The following is a 15,407-nucleotide window of genomic DNA, read 5'->3' as shown; positions in this document are numbered from 1 at the left end:
TAACTAACTGACTCACTGATCTATCAACGTACAGCTCAAATACTGGATGGATCGGGCTATAATTTGGCATGCTAATCTTAATAAGATAGCTATATTATGACGTACACATCCGCTAAGAATTGATGTTGGACAATTCAATTCCTAAGAGGCTAAAATAGGGTTTACAAGTGTAAATTAAAAATTTATAACACCCCCGACAAGTGAAGGTTACAGTAACTAGAAAAAAGCTGATAACTTTCAAACGGCTGAACCGATTTTCTTGGATTGTAGCTAAGAACACTCTCGATCAAGCCACCTTTCATTAGTTTAGCAGCTTAGACTGCCACAGACAGATACACAGATACACATATATACAGATACACAGATATACAGATACACAGATACACACGTTAAACTTATAACACCCCTGTTTTTGGGTCGGGGGTTAAAAACTGGTCTAGTACACGCGGACGAAGTAATGGACACAAGCCAGTTATAAATAATATAATAGAAAACGTATAATTGAGAGATGTTATTAATTTTGAGCAGCTCATCAACCGGTTCAAATATGATTTCCGAACCGGTGGTAAAGTCTTGACTTGTCATTAGTATTTCTTTAGTTAGTCTTTTGATTTAAACAACTAGTATCATGGTATTAAATTTTCATCGATCTACTTTAAGCCAACAACAAAACGATCAAAGTTATAAATGGCGGCTGTTTAATTAAATTAAAGCCCGTGTTTGAATAGGACGAGCGTTCGCCGTGAATATCCCAAAATCACATCTTAACGTGTGTTTAATGTATTAATGAGTTGTAAACGGCTGGGGGGTTGTTAAGAACTTATGTTATTCGACAATGTAGACAACTTTGGTATGTAATTGCAGTTTGGTTATGGATGACATGAAATTAACCCTAATTAAAATTCAATAAATAACGTATAAGTTTTATTTTAAAATGGTAGACCAGCTTGTTCATAAATGCTTTCCCAAAAGTTCATCATAGAAGCGTTTGGATCTGTGCCGACAATTAATTCTTCTCCAATTTCCATGTATATTTGGGAATCTTTATTGTATTCGGGCCACTTTACATCGAGTGTTAAATCAGGCGTCGGATTCCTATAAAATTAATAATAATAATATTAAAACTGTAATTTTAGTAAAACATTATATAATTTTAAATAGGATCATGTTATCTCTTTGTGTATTAATCATCATCAATCATCATTAATCATAGTGTTAATCATGATTAATAAAAAAAAAATGCAAGTAAAAATTGATATCATCTATTTCATCTCATTGATATGACATAATTCTTGTTATATTGAAATGAAAATAAAATATCAGAACATTCAAAATGGTATTAAAAGAAAATAGCTATCTCACTGAAAATGTGCGAAGTTTTGAATTGAAGGAATAATTAAAGCCAGCACCAATGTATTTTTCAATAGTGCAAATCCATGCGAATCATAATATTAATAGACTTTACATAAAGCGTTACAATATTATAATATATAGCAAAGCTATGCCGGACTTTGCTTCAACATATCTGAATTTATTGAAAGAACTTAAAAACATCCTGCTACAAACACGTAAAAACCTAGTGTTAGATGAACTTGAAGGTTCAAGATACTCACCCCAATTTTGCGAAATTAGTCAGTAATGTGCACATATTGCGAATCATTTTGTAGGAAGAAGCATTCTTGTCAATTGGTAAATTATATTTTTTCGCATTGAACACATACATAAGATCATCTATGTGTGCAACTCCATTGATTCCGTATTTAATGCCTTGTTTGCTTAAAATATTCCGTTCAGACATACATGAGAACTGATACATGTAAATTTTGTTATCAGTAAAATTAGATAAATGCCTCGCATATCTAATAACATCATAATTATAAATATCTGTAGCAAATTTCACAAACTGTGGCATCGTTTTCTTAGACAAAGGTTGTGATCCGGAATAATATTCTTTGATTAAATCTGCTAATCTTGAAACAGTTTTTGGTGTGCTTTGCTGAATAACATTTCTCGGCACTAAAGCTTCTTTGTATCTATTATAATTTTCAATCGTATCAGAAGTTTCAAATTTAAAAATAGCAACCACTGCTTCCGCAGTTGTATAGCCTAATAAGATATCTACATTATGTGTTCGTTTATTACGAACCGAATCATCAGGTGCCTCTATCAAAAACCGTTCTTGACCAAAGTCTTTTTCCACAACTGGAACAAAATATCCCTTCATGACAATACTGATATAATCTTCGATTGCTATGACAGACGAATTAGTGCCAACCAATTGATTAACAGGCACATTTTGCAGAAATTGTAAAAGTGCTGTAGTGTTTGTGGTCTCGTAGCCAAGTATTTGACCAAGTACCAACGCTCTCTGTTTTGGTTCGAATTCAATCGAGAATTCACTTATTGGCACTCCACTCATTGCTATGACTCTACGAAATAGTCCTTTAGACATTGGTGACAGAGCGTGTAAAGTACAAGACGCCCCGCCCGCACTTTGACCAAAGATAGTAACTTGGTTTGGATCACCGCCGAATTTATCTATATTTCTATGAACCCATCTTAAAGCAGCCACTTGGTCTTTCATACCTGCATTTCCGGGCACTTCTTCTGAATCTAAGCAAAGAAACCCGAGAGAATCAAGTCTATAATTGATTGTGACCACAATTACATTTTCGTCGATAAGAAAATCAGGTGCATAGTCCTCATCATTGCCAGAGCCAAATGCATACCCACCGCCATGAATAAAAAACATGACTGGTAAAAGAGAAGATGGAGACATGCTTGGAGTGTAAATATTTAAGAAGAGGCAATCTTCGCTTCCAGGTATAAATTTGTTTGCGATAAGATCCACTTGAGGACAAACATTGCCATGTTCTGTAGCATTTCGTATTCCTTTCCATGGTAATGCAGGTTGAGGACCCTGATAATTGAGTAAGCATTATTAAATAATTTCATTCATCACACTGTTTTAATTGTTTAGTAAAATTTATTTTCTCACCTTAAATCTCAATTTGCCAATAGGTGGGGCTGCATACGGAACACCTTTGAAACTATTGTATAATGTATTTCCCGTGATGGTCCATTTTTGATCTCCTTCTAACAACCCTTGTTCTACCGGTACAACAATAGCTGCAACATCATGCTAGAAAAAATATTTTCTTCATTACACATATTTGTAATTTTAACTAAACTTTTATAACAGATATTTACCAGTGTTATTCTCAGAACGAGTAAAACTCCGATTGGATACATTTGTTGCCGCTAAATGAGTGTTAAAAATATCATAATTATTATTTTGATTACCTACTTAATATTTAAAGATAACCAACTTTTCGTTGGTAAGGTCTAAAAAACCGCGACTATTCTTCCGTGGGTAAATAATTTTAAATAATATATGATAAGCAAGTATCTGTATCTGGTTTACGAAGTGTCCAACATGTGGCATGTGGAGTCCACTGAAACCATCCCAATCGTCATATCTGCGAATGGGTGTATCCCAGTCAGCCTCGCTCTGGGGTTCCGTGGCAGTTCGCTCCACTTTGTGTGTGTTGTGTGCGACTCACCACATAGTTGACTCCGTTTTGACGTGATTGAAGGACAAACTAACCAACAAACAAACACACTTTACCATTTAAAATTTGGTTAGTAACGGGCTTCTAAGACCCACTAATGCACGAGGAACATTTTATCAGTGCATTTTATACCTATTTACATTGCAGACGTCATGGGTATTGACTGTATGATAATATTGCCTTAGTTTTAATTATTATGTTACAAAACAGTTTTTCTGCTACTAATTATGTAATAATGTTTCTGTTAATTAAAAAAATTTTTTTTTTAAAGATAGATTCAATTCAAGAGCTCTGTCTTTGAACAGACGGATTCACCTATAGTGCTGCTGAAATTATTAAAATCAATGATTCAAATTCAAAATATTTTTATTCAATTAAACTTTTACAAGTGCTTTTGAATAATCAAGAAAATCTACCACTGGTTCGGAATGCCGTTCCTACCGAGAAGAACCAGCAAGAAACGATGAATGAATGATAGGTTACCATGCGCAGTAATTATTCAAACTTTCCGTAATCTGTCTATAAGTAGCGACCTCCAATAAGTACCAATTTTTACCTCTATGCGAATTATTGTATCCTTGAATGTCTATTTTGACTGGACTGTAATATATAATATTATATTCCATAGTCTGAAATGGTGTATAACTTTTATATTTCAGCCATTTCAGCATAGTTTTAGATTGCGATTTCTTCTCAAATTATAAAACGGCTTCTAACGTCGTGATTTTTATGAAACAATGCAAGAGCGGTGCTCTTTTAAACAATACCCACCCATCCAGTGGTCAATAGTAAAGTTTTAGAGGGTGTGGCAAAAAGATAATTGAGCGCGAATCCAGACTTTAACATTTGCTCCTTTTTTGCTACACTCGGCCTCTTTGATGGGGGAAAAAATGGTTTAAGGCAAAAAATCGCTTCGTTCCGTCCCAATAGATTTTGGGCGTTGAAGCACAATAGATGGTGCGTGGCCAATTCTTTTATTTCAATGGACTTGCGCTTATATATTTTGGAATTGGTTTGGGAACACCTTGGTGAAACTGTTATCTTCAATTTTTTTATCGTGTAACATGAAATAGTTTTTATCAAGTTTTAGTACAATAAGAGCAAATTGATAGTATGCATTTGAACCAGAATATGATAGTTAAAATAAATGCTTAAATACTTAGGTAGTTACCTACTACAATTTAAGTTGTACTAATTGGCGTTATATTTGTTGGGTTTATTTTCATCTTCTATGAAGAATTGATCTATATCGATGATTTTCAACTAATTTCAAAATGATCAATGATTGTTCAGTTAATTTACTAATTTGATCTGTTAGATTATTTTCAGAAACCTGAAATACTGGGAGATAAATGGACAGCAAGCATTAAAACTATATCGTATAGAATTAGGCGTTACTTTGCGGAAGTCCATGATATACAAGGAATCGAAAGCTTAATTTGGTATAGTTAATAAATTTAAATACGTACCTAGTAAAAAAAAAAAAATTGGTATAATCCGCTGAAAAAGCCAAATCTGTATGGTACAATATGCAGCATGCGACAAGCACGACCTGCTCTTCCACAGTTAAGCATGCAGGAAAAGCCAGCCCCAAGTACCACCACGCAACATCACACAGACCCACCAGAACACACTCGACACACGTTTCGCTCTGACATAGGAGCGTCCTCAGGAGATATAAGACTTACAATGCATTGTAAAATAAAACTATGTTCAGTATAAATTAAAGATGTTCAAATAAGTAGCGATTAATGCAATAATCTAATAGAAAAAGAGTTGATTATGGTTGGCGCTTGAATTACAAAAATAGAAGTAAATAAAATAGAAACGGAAAAGTAAAAATAATTACAATGACAGTATATAAAGGTCGTGAGTCACGCGCGGTCTCGCACTAAATATGGATGAAGGAATTAAAATAATACAAGCCGTATCCGAAGGTGAGATATGGGTTAGGGTATTTGAATAAACAGGCTTCGACCTTCCGTTCCGTCCGCCATTTGCATGTGACACGGCGATGAATACGTTACGATTTGTTGGAAGAACTATTAATACAGGGTGTAGAGTACCCTCAGTATAAGATTTTACTTCTCACCAACGTTACATAAACGCTGTGGTCTTTAGAAGCGGGAGGTCCCGAGTTCGATTCCCAGCAGGCGCAATCGCGGAATTAATATAATTACTTGAATTGTCTCTGGTCTGGTCTGGTGGGAGGTTACGGCCGTGGTTAGTCACCACCCTGCTACCAAGCGATTAAGCGTTCCGGTACGATGCCGTGAAGAAACTGCTATGAGGTACGGGGTATGGGTTTAGTAAAATTGCCATACATACCCCTTCCAAGTTAGCCCGCTACCACCTTAGACTGCCTCATCACTTACAACCAGGTGGGGTGGTAGTCAAGGGCTAATTTCTAATAGAATTAAAAAAATACAATAAATAAGCCTCCTTTGAACTAGAAACTAGATCGAAATCGGATCTTCCTAAACACACCATCGATCACTCTGCACGATCATTAAAAGAAATTTAAGCATTAACATTTAAAACGAACGCCTGGGCGAGTCTAGTTAATTAAAAACGTCAATCAGCCCCGAGTAGATTTGGTTCTCTAAACGGCAAAGACTAAAATTTATGGATGTGCCACTTCGATGTATTTGATGACTGTTATCAAATGAAGCGTGAAGCAACTGTGGCAAGTATTAATGGACGAACGTATGTGGATAAGAAAACCACTTTCCCCATTCTATAGATAATAAAGTAAAATAGCTTTCAAAATAATAAAAAACCAAAAGCACAATAAATCATGTTATTTTCCTACATAGTCTGATAAAATATTACCTATCTAGTGACGCAACAATCGAATAGAATTTTTAGAAATCAATATCTGCTTTAAAAATGAACGTTAGAAAATTAAGTAATTTGTATTAAGTAAGGTTTCAAAAGCATGCCAAAGACTAAAGGTAATGTTATATAGATGAGCCATAATAATTAATGCATATTTTGTAGTCGTTCAAATTTTCAATCCTTAACTTTTTTTTTTTTTTTTTTAGTTGTTTTTCGTCTTTCTGGATTCCTATTTTCCTAGTATGAGCTAGTGAAAGGTCTCTGTCTATATATCAGGCTGACACCTATAAATCGCACTTTGACACTGACACTGTCAAAACTAGTGCCAGACACTGTTAAAACGAGACATAAAGATGCAGACTAAGAGAATAGAAGTGATCACAAAATAGGTGGTTAATAAATAAGGATTTGATAATTGGGTATTTAAATTATATGAAGACAAAACAGAGATTCTTATATTAGCTTTTATTCTCGGACAAGCCCTCTAACTTACAGCTAATGATGGAAACAAATAAATCGTCAAATTAAATCTCTTTAAAGTCTAATGTCGGCTGATATTTCGTGAACGCTTTCAGTTCGCTGTTGTCGCGACTGGCGTTAATGAGACAACGGCCTTAATAGCCTGCTTTGGAAATTATTGTTATTGTGTCACTTTCGTGAGCTAGATAAGGGCTTGTGTATAGGATAGACAAGACAGTAGTAAAATATTTGACATTCAAAAATTTACTTGTCAATTGTGGAAAGCCTTCCCAAAAGATATGAAAGTCGTGTGGCCTAGTTGCGACAGCACTGGTTAAGCAACTTTGACCCAACTCGGTAACTAGATGGCTGACATTAGATCATCATCATCATTAATCAAATTCAATTAAATTAAATTTTCTTAAAGTTTAATTTCGGCTGATATTTCGTGAACGCTTTCAGTTCGCTGTTGTCGCGACTGGCGTTAATGAGACAACGGCCTTAATAGCCTGCTTTGGAAATTATTGTTATTGTGTCACTTTCATGAGCTAGATAAGGGCTTGTGCATACAGTAGACAAGACAGTAGCAAAACTAAAGGCGGCCCAAAAGATACGTGAAGGACGCGTGAACCTACTTTGGAGAGTCGGTGACATCCGTCAGGTCATTTTTTTTATATAAAATGTAGTCTATGTCATCCGAACAATAATAAGGAATGGATTGATACCTCATTCATTAAAAACGGCTCATTAGTTTAGGCGCTACGGTGGAACACACATAAATACAAACCTGCATACATACGTACATACATACATACATAAATTCATACATTCATATATACATACGTGACATACATGGACTGCTAAAATCATAACCCTTCCTTTTAGCTTTACCGTAGGTACTCGGGTAAGTGTCTTTAGTTTGTAAGCGACATTAATTTTGGTGATAATTTTAGATTACGCTGTAAATACCGGGGCCAAAATGTTGAGTTCTTGTTGAAATCTTAACTGCCACGATATCTTTGAAATCGGACTTTATGCGAGCAATTGTGGATTATTGTACTTGAGCAAAAAAGAAAACTGGACGTTACCCGATTAAGTGGCGCAATTTATAGGTATTTATTAACATTTAACGAACAAACTTAACAACAATGTTGACAGAAAAAGAAAATGGTCAATAGTGATTCTGATCGCAATTAAATGTTAGAGTATTCGCATCTATTTCTTACTAAATTTATTTATTTTATTTATTTTTTATTTATTTACTTATGACAGACAAACTCAATTTAATTCAGATCTGTCAAACCTCGCGACTTTAGGTGCCAGTCTTTTGAAAAGAGCAACCGCCGAGTTTCTTGCTGGTTCTTCTCGGTTTCCTACCGAGATTTATGTTATGATTAATCTATCGCCGGCATACTACTGAGCACGGGTCTCCTCTCAGAACGAGAAGGAATTAGTCTTAGTCCACCATGCTGACCATGTGCGGATTGGTAGACTTCACCCACCTTTGAGAACATTATGGAGAACTCTCAGGTATGTAGGTTTCCTCACGATGTTTTCCTTCACCGCTAAAGCAAGTGATATTCAATTACTTAAAACGCACTTAACTCCGAAGTGTTAGTAGTGCGTGTTCGGGATCGAACCCCCGACCTCCGATAAGGAGGCGGACGTCCTAACCACTAAGCTATCACAGCTTTAAGTGAGCCTTCGTACCTGAAAGGTGCTAATTTTAATTATGTGCTAAATTTGGGTCGGGGGCCCCAAAAAGAGGGGTGTTATAAGTTTGACGTGTGTGTCGGTGTATCTGTGTTACTGTCTGTGGCATCGTAGCTCCTACACTAATGAACCGATTTTAACAGAGCTCTCTCCGTCACTTACTCCATACAATCGTAGTTCCCATTTCATTTGAATATTAAGCAACCAAAGTCCATGAAATTTTGCAGACATAGTCTAGAAACTAATATCTGTGTCTGTGGTGTTTTAGATTTTTCTAAAAATATGTAGTTTTAAAATTACAGGGGCTCAAAGATTTGTATTTTTCTTTAAAAAAAGGCCCAACTTTGTGCTCGTTTTTCTAGACAACGAAGCAATTTAATGAAATTTGGAAAAACCACAGACCTAGAAAATTTAATGAATATTATGTAGTAAAAAAATTATCGTTATATATTTTATATTGTTATAATTATGTGGGAACTACGAAAACCAGAAATTACACCCAGAAATCTTGAAAATTTCGTGCTGTCTCGATTTGTGCAAGCGGGGTGGTGAAGTGCGGGGGACGACACGTGAAACTGACAGAAACGGACAGTCTAAACACACGGGCCACATTTAGACTGCACCCAACTCCAAACTTGTCGATAGGTCTAACTAAATACACTGGTACATTTCAACTTGCGTTAGACGTATGCGTTACCTACTCAGACGTTGCCTGTAGATAAAAATATGTCTCATGTTTGCTGGCAATAGCGCATGCATCAAACCCTGCAAGTTGCAACTCTCTTGCAACCTATTCCTCACGCAATACGCACAGCTTTAATATTATAATTTTTGACAATGTATACTATATGTAATGCCATATCACAGGTCACTCTCTGATTTATTGCTAACAATTTACTTCCAAATGCAAAGAAATCTAAGTGTGTTGAATTCACACTGCCCAATACCAGGACCTTAAATGACATAAATTCATTGATAAATAATCATATGTTGAAAATAAAGGAGAACCCCGTGTTTCTCGGTATAATGTTAGATGCAAAGCTTCTATGGAACACCCACATATCAACACTTGATGGTAAACTCAGCTCTGCTGCTTACACTGTTAGAAAAATTCGACAGGTACTGACGTGGAAACTGCAAAAATTGTATATTTTGCTTATTTTCACTGTATTATGTCTTACGGACTCTTGCTATGAGATAAAGCGGTAGATATTGAGAAAAAAATGTATTACAGAAAAGGACAGGACGTGCAATTTATAATTTAAAACCGCGCGCTGCCATACAATAAAAATATAAGGAAATAAGTACCTTATCTATTATCTTATAGTAGCTTCTAAATATATTTACAACTAGCTAATGCCCGCAGCTTCGCTCGCGTGGATTTAGATTTTTAAAAATCCCGATCCTTTCATTTCCCAGAACAAAAGTTGCCTCTCCGTAATAGCCCGTCCCCGGGATGCAACTTGTTTCTGTATCACGTAAGAATATTTAAACGGATGATCCTTTTCAAATCCCGAGGGATCACCAGGATTTAGGAATGCAATTTCTTACAGCATCAGGGTTGAGGTCAACGACAAAGTGTTTACTTGGTATAGATACCTTCAATATCAATTAATAATCAACACTTTTTAAATCCCATTAGCTTTAGTAGTCAGGTCCCCTGCAACATCAGGGTTGAGGAGTTGGAATCCAAATTTTTTATTGAACAATGTCGCAAACTTTCTTTATCGATTAAAAAAACTACCCAAAATTACGCAGTTAGGTTACCTGCCGAATTTCATGGTTTTGAGTCAACGGGAAGTACCCTAGAGGTTTTCTTGACACACACGACAGACAGAGAGATAGACAACAAAGTGATCCTATAAGAGTTCCGTTTTTCATTTTGAGGTACGAAACCCTAGAAAACGTAGGATCGGCATTCCGAACCAGTGGTAAATTTTTCTGACCATCCAAAAACACTTTGAAGTTTACCTAAAAGTTTACAGGAATAAAAATTTATCATTGTATTCCATTCCATTTCATTCTATTCCATTCTGTTCAAAGATAAATAGATAATAAAAATATTTGTCACCGAAACAATAATTTACGATACATCAACCAATATCAATTTAACTGATGACAATCTGACTATTACCAAAGTGAACGACTACTATAATATCTATTATATACGACTAACATAATATGTATTATAAATTGTGTGCCGTTTGCATTCTCACTAGGTTCTCATTAAGTTTGTTTTATTTGGTTAAACTTTCTGGCATTTATATTGTTATGACGTTTAGTTGGCAAATAGTCTCTTTATTGGCTGAAACTCTAAAATTCAGCCAATCACAACAAAGAAAATATTGTAATAATGATTGATGCAGCTTTCTGTAATTGAAAACAAAATATTTGACATTAACTTGAATGTGACAGTGTTTTCCGAATAGGGTTGCCAGAGGCCCCGTATTTTACTGGTTACCCCGTATTTCAGGATACAGAAACCTGTAATTATGAAAATAAAATACGGGGCAAATAAAACTAAATATTTTTAGGGTTCCGTAACTCAAAAGCAAAAAAGAACTCTTATAGGATCACTTCGTTATCTGTCAGTCTGTCAGTCTTTCCGTCTGTCCGTCTGTCCATTTGTCCTTCTATCCGTCTGTCATGTGTTCATGAACAAATATTAGTATTTTCAATTTTCAAAGTAAGATAACTACATATATCAAGTGGGTTATCATATGAAAGGGCTTTACCTGTTCATTCTAAAACAGATTTTTATTTATTTTTATGCATATTTTTTTAATGCATAACAGTTTTTGATTTCTCGAGTAAAATATCGGAAAAAATACCCGAATACGGAACCCTCGCTGCGTGGGTCTGACTCGCACTTGGCCGGTTTTTTACAAATTCAGCAGGAGCTGGCTGGCGAGATCCAACACTGACGTTATGTCCAGTAGAAAGAATATTTTCCTTTTGCGGCAATGCGTAGCCGAAACCCACTCGATATTGATCATGGTCGTAGCCAAGGCGGCGGGGCTTGGTTTGAGGATGTAAGCCTTTTTTTATACAAGTTAGCCCGTGACTTTAATCTTTTCTAGTGGTAAGTGATGATGCAGTCTAATTTCTTGGCCGTTAGGGCCATACTAACCATATAACTAGCCATGACCGAAGCCTCCCACCAGACCAGAAATTTCGAAATGGCGACTGCGCCTGGGAAGCCGTCAAAAACCTAAGCCTAAAATAATACTTACACTATTTCTTGCATTTGCTTACCAATTTTTTTTTGGAAATATATCAAACATTTCGCGCTCACTTCACTCGCGCTTTGAATTTCTATTACTTGGTGTAAACCCCGCAATTTCGTTTGCATGAATTTAGATTTTTAAAAATTCCGTGGGGGATTTTCCGGGCTAAAAAGCCGCCTAAAAAAAATGTCTGGGATGCAAGTTACCTTTGAATAGTAAGTACCAAAATTTTGGTAAAGAAGATGGGCCGTGAAAGGGTAACAAATAGATAGGCAAATAGATATACTGTCGTATTCGTAATATTAGTATGGATAGGAAGCTTTAAAAATAAAATCTTGCTATGGCTACACTCGTTTCCCTTTCACTTTAATTTTTTCTGTATTGAACCAAAAACACTTACGCTCACTGCGCTCGCGCTTTTTTATTGTTGTATTTTATCTCACTGTCAAATTGAAAGGCGAAATTCCACTAACCAGGTAATTAGCCCATAAAGTTGAGCGAATGTTTTTTTCCTCATGACAGGATTCAGTTCCGGCCCTAATAAAACCTCTCCCGCAATCGATTCCTGGCTACGGCCATAGTATTGATACTGTGAAGGTGGAATTACAAATTAAATGTAATTTTAAGTTGAAATGAGAAGATTGTATGCATGAAATGTATAACATTTTGCTTTACAACACTAAGAGTTTTTAAAAGCTATTTAAATAAATAAATCTTTTATTTAAAACCACATTGCAAACACAGTTCACCAATCAAGATACGGCAACATACAGAGAAAAAATACAAAACTTATAAATAAACTGAAATATCTAAATAGGCTTTCCATGCATTTCAGAGAGAACCACCGCCTATATATATATTCTTCAAATACTTCAAAATTTCAAATTTCTTCAAATCTAAACCCCGTATTTTTGATGGTGGTAGCCTGTAAATCAAAAAGAGCCAGGTGGCAACCCTACTTCGACCTAGACAGAATGAAAATTTGTTTTCATTACTCGGTATGCCTACTGCCATAGTGTGACAGAAAGTGTGACGGTAGTTGTGACCTCTGATTGGCCGACTCTCTTTCACTATTTGCTAAAATTGATGATTGCAACAACAATTTTTTCTTTTTTGTAATCGAAAACAGAACACGGACGTCAAACAGGTTGACTAATTGCAATCATTTCTGACCGGCTAACATTGTTCCGCTAGTGGCTCAAACTCACTGTCGCAGCAAGAACATGGTAAATTCAGCCAATCACAGCAATTTGAAATTTGGTTATCACAAATGTACCGATCTAGGAACCGAGAATGCACGAACCAGGGCAGATAGAGATGAGAACAATAATATCATACGTAGGAAATCGACGGGGGATCGTTGGCAAGGATAGCCTTAATTTAGTTTTTTTTTTTTTTTTGTTTGAAAGATGGCTTGATCGAGAGTGTTCTTAGCTATAATCCAACAAAATCGGTTCAGCCGTTTGAAAGTTATTAGCTATTTTCTAGTTACTGTAGCCTTCACTTGTCGGGGTTGTTATAAATTTTTAATTTACACTTGTTTCTTTGGTAGTACATGGAGATCATTGAGTCCTAAACCATTTACTCGTACGTATACCAATGATTTACGTTTATATCCTAAACAAATCATTCCTTATCTCATATCCGACCAATATATCAAAAGCTTTTAGTTCAGCCTTCTAGAACAGTGAGCTATATAATACTTAGTATCCACTATCCAATTCGCTGCACTTACCTTCCTATAAAGCAGGTATAAAGTAAACTTTGTACCTTTAAGCGCTGCAATAAATTCCTCGGCTTAACTTTGTATATCAATTTCCTTAAAGAGGTCTCGGGAGTGAAACACTATAGCTGAGATTACGTTCAAATTCTTAGCCAAAAACTTTACTATGTGCAAAGTTTTTGTTTTTTTTTTTTTTATTGAAAACATAGCCTTATCTAATGACTATACAAAGCCAATGGATGGTGGCAAGAATACTGGCTGCATTTCCGCGCTGGACAGCCAGGCTGGTCCGTTGCGCAAAAAATTAACCAGCCGCCCTTCTGTCACCCGATAAGGCTTAGTCGCGGAGAAATGGTTTCTTAAATAATGATCATCATCATCTTTTATCAACCGGTAGACGTCCGCTGCTGGATGTAAGCCTCTTGTAGGGACTTCCACACGCCACGGTCTTGCGCCGCCTGAATCCAGCGGCTCGCTACGACTCGTTTGATGTCATCTGTCCAACAGTGGGGGATCTTCCTACTCTGTGTTTTTCGGTGTGAGGTCGCTATTCTAGCACCTTGAAACACAAACGCTTATCGGTTTTTAGAACTATGTACCTACTCCATTTATGTATTTCGTGTACCCATTGCCACTTCAATTTGGCAATTCGTTAAACTATGACAGTTACCTACCCAAAGTAGGACCTTCCTACAGATCTCCTCATTTCTGATTTGATCACATTCTTAAACTTCAAGCATAGCTCTCTTAATCGCCCACTGAGTGACTGAGCTTTCTTATGAGGCCCATGGTTAGCGAACATATCTCGGATTCATATGCCATCACTAGCAATACGCACTATTCAAGACTTTGGTCTTCAAGTACTGAAGATTACTAATAGACTTAACTTAGTTGGATTGCAACTTCTATTATCACACAAAATTATTTGTCAAAGTTTCTTCAGAAGTTTTATATTCAGAGCAATAACGACCAGAACATCCTGCAATAAATACACCAATATTCTCCAAACAATCATCACATACCTTGCAAATGAGTCTACTCAATTAAAAACTTCATCCCAACTGCAACATCCAATTATCATATACATGGTACCGGAATACCTTTTAGCAAATTGAATGTTCATGTAACAAAAAAAAAGGAACGGAGCTTCGCAAAAAAGTCGTTGTTAATACCGCGAATAAAGATTAATGAGGAATCAATCGGGACGTGTCCCACAGATAAAAGAAACGTCCGGACAATCAATTTTAATCTGGGAACCTTGCACGTGTTTACTACCATCCCACTCGCACTAGTAACGAAGCCAATGGAAAGGAAAGGGATAGAGAGCTCAATAAGGCTTGTATCGGTTTTGATAGAGGTGCCATCACGATGACGCTAGCCTACTTTCGGAATTAAAGTCCGCTAAAGAAGATTGAACAGGGGTTCTTATCTCTGAAGACAATGATGTAGCCGAAAATACTGATAGATGCGATGGTGAAATAATAAATGAGGTTAATGTTCTGGTATTATTTCTGCGAAAATGGAAAACACTTTGTTATAAAGTAATTTTATCGTGCTCGAAACAGCGATGTTATTATTCCTAACCAGCTAACCCGCTCCAGTATATATTGCGTGAAATTTCTGTACTTAGATCTTTTCTTACCTACGAGTCACATGCACAAGTTTCTAGACCCAACAATTTGAACTTTCGTCATTCAATTTCTTATTACACGCCTGCCCAAAATAAGAAGTGTAATCCACCTTTTAATTTTGAAAATTCTCAGCTGTTGGAACCATTGGAAACCACAGCACTATGGTTAGAACTATTAGTTATTATGATTGGCTTACAACTATAATGAGAGAATTTTCTTCATGCGAAATTGTACTTACTCGTAG

General features: G+C 36.0%; 1 protein-coding gene across 1 annotated transcript; it reads right to left on the bottom strand.

The window, feature by feature from the left end:
- Positions 1–911: 911 nt before the first annotated feature.
- LOC123867263 (juvenile hormone esterase-like) lies at positions 912–3,723 on the bottom strand. The gene is made up of 5 exons (XM_045909243.1): positions 3,705–3,723; positions 3,211–3,261; positions 2,999–3,142; positions 1,614–2,920; positions 912–1,095 (listed from the first exon to the last, which is right to left on the bottom strand). The coding sequence occupies exons 2-5, from the start codon at positions 3,250–3,252 to the stop codon at positions 930–932; spliced, it is 1,659 nt and encodes a 552-aa protein (XP_045765199.1). The 5' UTR covers positions 3,253–3,261; positions 3,705–3,723; the 3' UTR covers positions 912–929.
- Between the last annotated feature and the right edge of the window lie 11,684 nt (positions 3,724–15,407).

Source organism: Maniola jurtina, chromosome 7, assembly GCF_905333055.1.
Source record: "Maniola jurtina chromosome 7, ilManJurt1.1, whole genome shotgun sequence".
Lineage (NCBI taxonomy): Eukaryota > Metazoa > Arthropoda > Insecta > Lepidoptera > Nymphalidae > Maniola > Maniola jurtina.
Note: the sequence above shows the minus strand (reverse complement) of the source record. Positions and strands in the feature narration are given on the sequence as shown.